General features: G+C 35.5%; 2 protein-coding genes across 2 annotated transcripts; one reads left to right on the forward strand and one right to left on the reverse strand.

Moving 5' to 3' along the window:
- Positions 1-396: 396 nt before the first annotated feature.
- LOC111920619 (protein LURP-one-related 7) lies at positions 397-1,942 on the forward strand. Its single transcript, XM_023916194.2, has 3 exons — positions 397-747; positions 1,062-1,268; positions 1,728-1,942. The coding sequence occupies exons 1-3, from the start codon at positions 430-432 to the stop codon at positions 1,872-1,874; spliced, it is 672 nt and encodes a 223-aa protein (XP_023771962.1). The 5' UTR covers positions 397-429; the 3' UTR covers positions 1,875-1,942.
- A 41-nt stretch (positions 1,943-1,983) lies between these two features.
- LOC111920618 (E3 ubiquitin-protein ligase listerin) lies at positions 1,984-9,923 on the reverse strand. Its single transcript, XM_023916192.3, has 16 exons — positions 9,642-9,923; positions 9,423-9,540; positions 9,128-9,190; positions 8,946-9,023; positions 8,755-8,846; positions 8,504-8,606; positions 8,222-8,374; positions 7,472-8,121; positions 6,957-7,347; positions 6,452-6,888; positions 5,638-6,358; positions 4,875-5,562; positions 3,752-4,788; positions 3,182-3,640; positions 2,460-2,690; positions 1,984-2,376 (listed from the first exon to the last, which is right to left on the reverse strand). Exons 1-16 carry the CDS (start codon positions 9,695-9,697, stop codon positions 2,149-2,151), a joined length of 5,505 nt encoding a protein of 1,834 aa, XP_023771960.1. The 5' UTR covers positions 9,698-9,923; the 3' UTR covers positions 1,984-2,148.
- Between the last annotated feature and the right edge of the window lie 426 nt (positions 9,924-10,349).

Raw genomic sequence — 10,349 nt, forward strand, 5'->3', positions numbered from 1 at the left:
TAATGGTTATATGTGAACACTTCTAAAAAGTTCGTTATCTAAACGTGTACAAAAAAAAATTATCCAGATGTAAACAAACCGAAAAGTTAATTACCTAAATAAGTCAATTTCGCTTTTTTAAACAAATTTGAAACTCAATTACCTTCGAAAATCATTTTTCTAAGGTTTATAAGATCATTAAACATATTTTCGGCTCACTCGTGTATAATAATTTCCTTTATACATAATACTTTACATTTTAAAATATTGTATGTATAATTTTATAATGCATAAATTATTATATATATATATATATATATATATATATATATATATATATATATATATATATATATATATATATATATATATATATAACTATTATACATTTAGAAAAATTCATATACATACGTGTATATAATTAGAGATGTTCATACATCATATGAGTTCATGACAAATGGAGTAGCATTCAAGCAATCAAACTACAGAAAAACGAAAATCAAATCTCACTTACCAATGGATCATGCTCAAGGATCCTATCAACCCAACTCAGATGGCATCCCAACAGATCTATTCGTCTCCAAGAAGAAGAAGCCACACAATACAATCACTACCTCCAACGCTGCCAATCTCAGATTCACCGATTCTTCTGCAAATTTAGTCTTCTCCGTTGATCCTCCTCCTCCATCGAACACTCCTACCCCGTTTCTTAAACGCCTACTTGCTGATTCTTCTGGAAATCCCCTCATTTCAATTGCTCGTAACCAGGTTAGCTCTCTTCTCTCTCCGGATTCTAAATCTGAATCATTGATATCGTCGTTTGATTGATTGTCGGTTTTCGTGTCTCCTTTGCTTAGTGTAGAATCATTCTGCACTTTCCAATAAAGCTAAATTGGATCAATTCATCCAATTCCCTTGATTTTTTATGAGATTAAATTATTTTAAATCAAGTGATCTTCGATTCTTATCCTGGTGGTTAGCAAATTGAGTAACGAAGATTTGGGTCTGGATCAAGAAACTAATAATTGAGTAATTGACTCAAAATAGTCTTCAATCTCAATCCCTAATTTTTTGTTTTGCAGAAATCGACATGGCAGGGTTTTAGGAAGGATGGTATTGAAGAGAAGGATTTGATGTTTAGAGTGGAGAGAACAAGGAATAAGCTTACGAAACTAGAGTTTCAAGTGTTTGTTAGTAATGGAAACCCTTACAAGTCTGATTTCAAGATGAGAGGTTCACCCTTTCATAGATCCTGCACCATTTATAAGGGCGACTCCATAGTAGCACAGGTACTTTTCACACAATATATTAGTATTAGGTTTCAGAATTGGACATGGTTTATGAGTAATTACTACTTTCATTTAACAATTTCATTCACACTTGCTTATTATTTAAAGAAAATGTTTCAAATATATTGCCAAGTCATGAGTACTTTGAAGAATTTGAAAAATCTACCAGACTTATAGCAGTAAAAGTTGTCTTGTATATGACTTCACTATAATTGAGTAAATTTTTCAAACTAAAATGTTGTAACAGGAAGAAATGAAAGTAGAAATGCTATAATAATAAACAAATTCTTGAGAACTATGTCTAAGACATGTAATAAATCGCAACATACTTTCATATAGTATTTGTTTATTAGAGCATTTTACTTTCATTTCGTCCTTTCACATAATTGCACTTTAAAAATTATATATATATACTAGAAAAATGTTATAAATGAAAATTGTTTTTTTTTTTTTATGCAGACTAGTCTTATGTACAAGCTTGGGATCCAAAATGTAGTGGTGCCAAGAAATAGATTCCGAGTAACAATATTTCCAGGATATGCGGATAATGATTTTATTGTAGCTTTGATTGTAATATTTTTCTATGGTAGAAAATTATGGATTTAAATATAAATGCATAAATTACACATTCTTGTATATATGTCAATTGAGTAAAATTATTTATTATATATCAAGGGTATTTTATCCATCGAATAGAAATGGTAAAAAATTTAGATGATGGAACCAAAAACACCATAATGAGAATCATTTCAACAACTCAAATTCAAATTCAAAAATGTGAAACAAACAAGAAGTCCAAAACCCTAATTACAAAAGTAAGCTTTCTAAAAAACAAAACTCTCGTATAACTTATAAAAACTAATGAAAATTAATATAATGATCAAAATGGAGATTGACACAATGGGCAATTAGATTTGTGAGAAGTGGAGAACCACTTGTACAAACAAGCAGAATGGAACTTATGCTTGCATGTCCTACAAGCAAGTCGAGGAAGACTATGATTTGCTGTATGAATCACACTGTAACATATTGGGCATTCTTCTACACCCTCAAACTCCTTGTCAAAATTGCTTTTCCATATTCCAATTGCTTCTGCTAACGCTCCATTCTACACATACATTTATATAACAACAAAATTACTTATCTACCCTTGAGAAAGTCGGAAAAAAACAATGTGGTGTAACAGCTTACTTGATTACGAACGAATGACATCATTGAAAGCAACCATTTCCTTTGTTTGACTTCACTGATTCCAAGGCTTCTTGTACATTCCACATCCACGGGTCTTAGTGAATAAGATGCGGGTAAACGGATCACCAGATCCATACCCGTTTCATCTTTTGTATATGTGGCAACAACCTCATTTGCAGATTTGCTCACACTAACCGAAAAATTCTCATCACAAAGATTCGCTTTCTTGATCTGCAATAACAAAAACCAAGATTCCAAAAAACATACGTTACAAGCTTTCTAGGGCTATTTTTTATCATGACATTGAGAAAAGGGTATTTACGTCTTTTGCACAGACGAGAGATCAAGATCAAGAGCGAGTCCAAGTCCTCCCACCATGTTCAACCTTTTTGTGTTGAACAAAAAATTGAAATATGTCTTATTGACATCAGTCCTAGTCCTAGTCCCAGTCCAATGCATGCCAACAGTCTGTTTTGTCGACAGAACAGATTGTACTGTGTTTGGCATGCGTTGGCATTGGACTGGGACTATGACAGATGTCAATGAGACAAATTTCAATTTTTTGTTTCGTCCAAAAAGGTTGAACATGGGGGACAGGGACTCGTTCTTGATCTCGATTTCTCGTTTGTGCAAAAGACGTAAATACCCTTCTCGTCGTCGTCAATGTCATCGTAAAAAACAGCCCTAGAAAACTTTTTTCATATTAAAAAATTAACACACACCTGAGACAATTCATTTGTAATAAGAGGAGGGCTACACCATGCTCTAGTGAAGGACTCTATAGCAGAAGAAGTAGTACGATCACGTATGTCATTAAACCATCCCCGAACATAAGCAGGAACTGTCGTTAACATCAATCCATATATCGCACCAGCAAAAGATGCCATTCCATCCGGGCCCACAGGCCAAAGCGACTCAACAGCAAAAAGCACCGAACTGTCTGTGATTGCCCGCGTGGCGGCGGCTGCCACCTCAGCAATACCTTCCGGAAGTTCCGAAAGTTTCTTCTTTATGTTCACAGTGCATAATTCTAGTGGTACGTGTTGGAATATGCAGTCCAATATCGTCGAATTTGATGAGTCTTGTATGTGTTGAATCAACTTCTCCCTTGTGCGAGATGATGATGATGATGATGAGAGTAAATGTGATATTAATAATGACCATGCAAGAAAAACATTCACCTGTAAAGTTTTTTACAATGTATTAGTACACTTCCTCACTCATCTCACACCCACCACTGTTCCAAAAAAAAAAAAAAAAAAAAAAAAAAAAAAACATTTTAATGGACTTACTCTTTCTGGGGCTACTAGATCCGAATAAAGAATCTCAGATGGTTTTTCAAGAAATCTTGAAACTTCATCCCTCAACCGAACTGTTAAACTCAAATCATGAGGATCTTTTTCGGTTTCATCTAAAGAACTCGATGAGTCTTCCATCACAAAAGCCGAGTCGGAAACCGGTTGACTCGAAAGAATAACATAAGCTGCATACTGCAAACATGGAACCGGTTTTTCCGTAAATAAAATCGAATATAACGAGCTCACAGCTCCTTTACTTAGCCCCCAAATTTCAAAAGACTTTATAGCCCGATCCCTAGCAAGAACCGAAGAGTCAACCACACTTGAACCCACCAACTCCCAAAAGTGACCATCATCGAGTCGACTCGATGAAATGACTAAACAACCCTCGGAAGAATATGAACCGGCTATGGCTTCGGTTGCACCTGTTGAAAAGAACAACCGAAGAATACCTTCTAGAATCCGATCTTTAATAGCATCAAACTTCTCAGCTCTTAATGGATTCAGATCATTTTCATTTTCATTTTCGTTTTCTGTAGTTTGTTTCCTGATTAATCCACGAAACATTGAGAACGCGATAAGTGCGTTTGTTGCAAGTTTTAAAGGAATGGAATCGAAATCGGAAACTATACGCCGGAGATTCTCGGGTACACCGGAATTTGAATTGGAATTGGAATTGGAAGTTCCGGTGATTATGTCGTTCACGGATTCGGCGATTTCCTCCATTGAGACAACAGAGGATTCGATCCACCATCTTGATTTATACAAAAGAAATTCCCAATCTTCTTCGTTGAATTCTGTCCAACAGTATCCGATTGTAACCACGGTTAGCTTTGATAACAACATTTGGACAACTGGAAGTTTGTTGACGGTGTTGTAAGTGGCGGAATGGAATCGCTGATTCCGAAGTAACGTGAGGAGGAGATTTCGTTCCATTTGGGTGATGTGTCTTTGTGGTTTAAAACCTTGCGTTCCTTTTGTTGGTCTGATTGGGTAGCATGATATCACAAGATGAAACCAATCCTCCATATCTGCAAAAAGAGTAGGAAACTTTTTTAAGTCCTAGGGGCAAAAAAGGAAAATTGTAGGGGATGGATGAGTCGGTTACTCAGTTTACCTTCTCCTGATTCCCATGTGTTCAAAGGTGGGAAAGAAAGAATTCTCTCGATCCATCCTTTGATTATATCAGGTATTTGGTTTCCCTTCAAAGGGTCATTTTCGTCATTTCCAGATTCATCATCTTGAGAACTCAATGGTCCAATAAGGACACTCATAACTACAGGAAGTATCTTTAAACAATCTAGGTTTATGTCTTCACCTACAAAAAGTCTATCCACAAGCAGATGAAAAAGTCCAAAAGCTTTCTCTTTTCCCCAAATACTACCCCCAAAAAGTGTATTTAGTATCGCCACAAGACTTCTCACAAACACTTCTTCAATACTCTCCAATTCATCATGTGGGGCCGGATAAATACCGAAAAAACTTAACTTTTTTATTGTTTTTTCAAGAGCACCATCAAGTAAAATGTGGACAATGGGGTCGAATAAGTTGTTAGTAAAACACGAATCTTGATTCTTTGTGTATTGAATCAAAGAAGGTAAAAATGAGCTTAAAGCACTACCACTATCCCATTTCCATGTGCATAGCATCTCAGCTGCAAGCCAAGCACGTGGGTAATGAGGATGATGTGGCGCCACGTCATTGGACGATGATGTGGACAATTCAAAACCTGCAATAACTCGCGAAATACCGAGTTTGGATATAAGCTTGTCGACAAAACTGGCCATTTGGTGACACTCGGATGCCTGCAAAAATAATAAATAGTTATTTCTTATTTAGCATTGATTCTAAACAGAAGGGTAAAATGGTCATTTACTCACATTGGAAGAAACGATATCGACTTTCAAAGCACCCGATCTTTGTCTATTTTTAATATCAGGAACGATCCACAAAGGCCAAGAATCATCCTTCTTCAAAAGCTCATCTAACAACATTTGTTCCTCAATATGCCCTTCACAAAGACTATCCAAAACCTCTAAAACAAAAAGGCATCCAAGAGAAGTCACTTTATCAACATCCAACTTTTCTTCATTAACTACACCCCACCGTATCACCTGCACCAGCATACTACCCAATACTCTCCTACAATCTAAGCTCAAATTCTTAAAAAAAGTATTCATCTCACAACGATAATCATGCACAGATTTACAAAAACCGATTCGATCCACGACTTTAGCGTATGCCACGTCATCAACTCCGTCATAGAACAATGCTGACATGGCATGCTCCCAATCGATGACAAATAACACAGCCAAAATAGATGGAAGTAAGTGTGGATTTTGGGTAAGAGATTTTAATCTGAAAAATGTGCCTTTGAGAACTTCCAATGAAAAAGTGGCTATTTCAAGTACACTTTCATGTTCTTTGATTGTTACGTGTTTTTCAACATTTAGCAATGAATTGGCGTTTCTGACCCAAGTGAAGTTGGAAGTCTGAATGAAAGTTTGTAACTTTTGGAAGATTTCTTCAAAAATCAAGATTGATGTGTTCTCACTTAGTAAGATGATTTGATCCTCTTCTGTTATGCCTCCAAGAACAGCACTAAGATATAATAATCAAATATGAAAAAAGAAGAGTTAGGGAAGTTGAAAGAGTAAAATAATGTCATAGATGCAAAAAGACATAATTACCCACCGGATAAATCGCGCATTGGAAGATCCAAAGGGGGGAGAAGAATGACTAATCAAAAGAGCAGTAGAATCAAGAAGCTCATGATGCCAGTTTTTGGGATCCACTTTCCTCTTTATAATTTCTTCTCTTGTTTTCTCCATGAGAAGTGTCAATACCAAAGTATGATCGGAATCATGGATTCCAGTGGCATGTAAAACTATACTATCCCATTGCTCAGAGAAACACTCATCATCTAGTAATGCAAGCAAGAGATCCAATCTAGCCAAAATGGAGGAGCTATTTGTTTGCAAACACCAAGGGACAAAAATGTCCTTATAATATTGCAAAAACTGCTTCAAGTTCATATCTTTATTTTGTTCTTGCACAATTTCTTGAACAACCTTACGTGGTCCAAATGTTGAAACAGCAACCACCATAAATTTCACAGCATTTGAAGAATCCTAAAATCATCACCAAGAAATTAATTATATGAAAACTCATTATAGTTGATGAAATAATATCAACTTACAATGGTTTGGATTAGCTTGAAAGATTTGGGCAACATGGGGCCCACTAGATACGATAAGGGCCACGAGTCACCTTTTTGCACAGCATGTTTGTCAACTAACAACAAAAATCTGATGATTTTCTCTATGTTTTCACTGTTTTCGGTTTGTTGAAATGCATTTAGACAATTCTCTTCAAATGTTGAGCAAAAGGATGATAAAAGATTGGGATTTAGAGAAAATAAGCTGGAAAGGATCTCAGTTATGCATTTTCCAAATTCTTGGATGTGGTCAATGTTGGTCAACTGCCTGGAGACTGGAACCATGAGGTAGTCATGCCATAATAACTTTAGTAACACTTCATCCACAAGGGTATGCTGAAATTGATGGATTTCTTCTAATCCTTCACAATATCTGATACAAACAAAGTGAGTTAATACTTAATAGCAACTTTCAAAAACTTTTTAATATCATATTCTAGAGTTGAAAGGGTAGTTTTTAACACTTCAATATTTGAAAATTCAAGAAAACAACTCACCTTTCAGCATTTTGTAATGCCCAGAGAAAACATTCACAGTATGACTTAAAAAACACCAATTGATCAGCATTTGAGGACTCTGAATGAACTTTTCCCCCCCAAAAACTCTGAAAGAATTCTAAAAAAAATCTATCCTTTGTTATCGCCTTATCAGGCACACAATCCAAAAACAAAACTAAAGCTGGGTAGGACACTTGTCGCGATCCAAAGCAACCGTTTCTTAAAAAGCTCCAAAACCGATTAAGCACAATTTTCTGAACACTCAAAGTATTCCAACTCTCAGGGAACCTTCTAGAAAAATGTAGTATTGCTTCCCACATTGAAGAATGACACGTGGGATCCTTTTCTTGAAATGCACCAAGTATTGAAGGTGATAGAGTTTTTATATTTGCTTCATTTAGAGCATGAGGAATGTTTTTGATATAACTTCTGATAAGTGAGTATGCCGCTGATCGGATAGCAGGGCTTGAGGATTTAAGAAACTCCATGAAACATTTATGAACTGAAATTAACTTTTCAGCATGAGATATTGCAGTTGATCTTGCTTTGAGGGCATGTTTTAGTTCAGAATTTGAGTTTTCTGAAGCGTGTTTTTCATTTGTGAGAATATCAAGAAGTGTAGCCAATGATAGTAAGGATGATGAAATAACCTGTAGTCAATGGACAATATGTGGTCAACTAATAACTATAAACACAGTTCTTAAGCTTAGGGGTATATTTGGTACTTTGGTTATGACTTATGATGCATACCTGTTGATGCATCTCTTGTAGCTCATCCAAAGCAACTGCTTTATCAGACATACTTTGTGGAGTGAGCTTCAAATTCTCTTCTAAATACATGAACACATCATCTGTACATAACATTAGAGCATCCAATCTTTTCTCTTGTACAGGAAATGCAGCCTGTTTTGGAGTAAAGAGTAAGCTTGAAAGAAGTGGAAACAAAAAAACAGAGCAAGAGGCATATCTATTTAAGTTAAATTTAAAGGTTTTGACTTTTGACATGAAGGTGCTACTTTTTGCATATGTAACCTGGAATGATCTTTTTGCAGCTTGTGAAACTTCATGAACTGCATCAAACTGAGAAAACCACCAAGGGCCCATCAAAGACTTCAAATGTGGAGCCAATTCTCTCCTGAAATTGTTACAATGAAGAAAGAAAGCCACTAATAAGCAACAAAATAACAAAAAACAAAAATGGTGAATATAAGTTATAACTAAAACATGTTAATGTGTACATATAACATATTCATTATTCTAATGAACATAAAGTAAGCTCGAACCCAACAGTGCTGACAAGATTAGCCATAGTCTCATGCGTAGCTCTGCGAACCTCCCTGTTGTAGTCCAACAATAGCTTCTTGTATTCAAATGCCTAAACCACAAAACACATGTGTCAAATCAAAAAACAAATTAAAACTTCATCAGCTAAAGGTAACATGATATTAATGAGTAATGACCAGATTTAACATACCCATTGAGGAATAATTGGTGATACATCCTTTGCAGATTTTTGCTTAAGCAGTGTAGACAAAGTTGTCAAAGCCTTCAGCTGTAGAACCATGAAATGGAGTATCACAAAAAGAAAGTCAATATTTGTAACAAGTAACAGAATGAATTAGTGAACAAATTATCCATAGATCATGGTGAGTTTACCTTTGTGGTTGGATCTTTTCTGGCAAGTCTCTTCAGATGTTGTGCCAATTCAGCATCTATGTCCTACATAACAGTTAACAGTTCACAAATCATTATGTATGTTGTTAATCCAATTGACATCCATAGTTAAGCTGTGGATTATTTCTTAGGTCTTTTCTGGGACAAATTAATGTTACTGAATTCCATATCTCACAGCTGCAGTTGATTTCATATTCATTTGTATCTAAAATTTAGAACTTCTGAAACTTAAATACTGGTGTACATCGTAAAAAGGAGGAAAAGGAACTTGAAATACCAAGAAAGGAGAATCAGTGTCTTGGGTTATCGGTGTAGAAGTATCAATTCGTGAACTTCCGACATAACCCCCAAATCCAACAGCTGTAGCACCTGATGGTAGCAGCGAAGCTGCTAAACTGCAATCAATCGATTTCAAAATCATTAATTTCAAACAAAATTAAATAAAACGTGTGTGCGTATCTTCTTGTGACGGAAAGAGAGTCAAGTTTCTAATTGCCTGCTGCTGGAAGGACGAGCTTTGCTTCTTGCTGCCTCTCCCTTCTGTCTACCCATCTTCTTATGACGAACAAACCTGGATTCCCTTTTTTGTTGGGAGCTTATATATTAATGGCGGAACTTGATGGCCAAAACGATGTGATGAGATTATTAGACTGACAGAATTGGGGGAGAAAAACAGAGACGATCGAAGCCAAACGAAGCAAAGCAACGCAAGCAGGAAACGAGTCGGTCCTAGTTCTGTACGGTATGACCCATCATTAGCTAGGGCTAAGAGCATCAATAGTTTTTTCAATGGAACAAAAAAAAATTAATTTGAAAAAAAAAAACTATATAAAAAATATTTTATTTAATTTGTTTGTTAATTAACAAGTTTTATTTCATAAACTTTTTCATTGATTATATGTTTCGAATACTTTTTCAATAAATGGTACCTAAACAATATATTCAAACTTTTACAAGGCTATTCGGAGGAGGATAGCCGTTATCGTATAGGTTGTGTGTATTTTCGACGTGAACAATAACCATAGATTTAAATTTAGTTTAAAATACACCCAATGGCTTGCATGGCTCAAATGGAAAGATAAAAACTACAGTCTTGGGTGGTGTTTGTTTTTTTGAAAAAACTCTTTTTGAGTACTTATGTCTACAGAATGACTAAAAGTGCTAATGTCCAAAAGTTGAACATTGACTGATTTTAGAACCTCCC

Source organism: Lactuca sativa, chromosome 8 (genome assembly GCF_002870075.4).
Source record: "Lactuca sativa cultivar Salinas chromosome 8, Lsat_Salinas_v11, whole genome shotgun sequence".
NCBI lineage: Eukaryota > Viridiplantae > Streptophyta > Magnoliopsida > Asterales > Asteraceae > Lactuca > Lactuca sativa.

Bases quoted from the DNA above. Each gene is read 5' to 3' on its own strand.
- LOC111920619 (XM_023916194.2), top strand. From the start codon at position 430: ATGACAAATGGAGTAGCATTCAAGCAATCAAACTACAGAAAAACGAAA. The intron at 748-1,061 runs GTTAGCTCTCTT...TTTGTTTTGCAG, and splicing joins TTTCAATTGCTCGTAACCAG to AAATCGACATGGCAGGGTTT. The intron at 1,269-1,727 runs GTACTTTTCACA...TTTTTTATGCAG, and splicing joins GCGACTCCATAGTAGCACAG to ACTAGTCTTATGTACAAGCT.
- LOC111920618 (XM_023916192.3), bottom strand. From the start codon at position 9,697: ATGGGTAGACAGAAGGGAGAGGCAGCAAGAAGCAAAGCTCGTCCTTCC. The intron at 9,191-9,422 runs GTATTTCAAGTT...ACTGTTATGTAG, and splicing joins ACACTGATTCTCCTTTCTTG to GACATAGATGCTGAATTGGC. The intron at 5,563-5,637 runs GTGAGTAAATGA...TTATTTTTGCAG, and splicing joins TCGATATCGTTTCTTCCAAT to GCATCCGAGTGTCACCAAAT.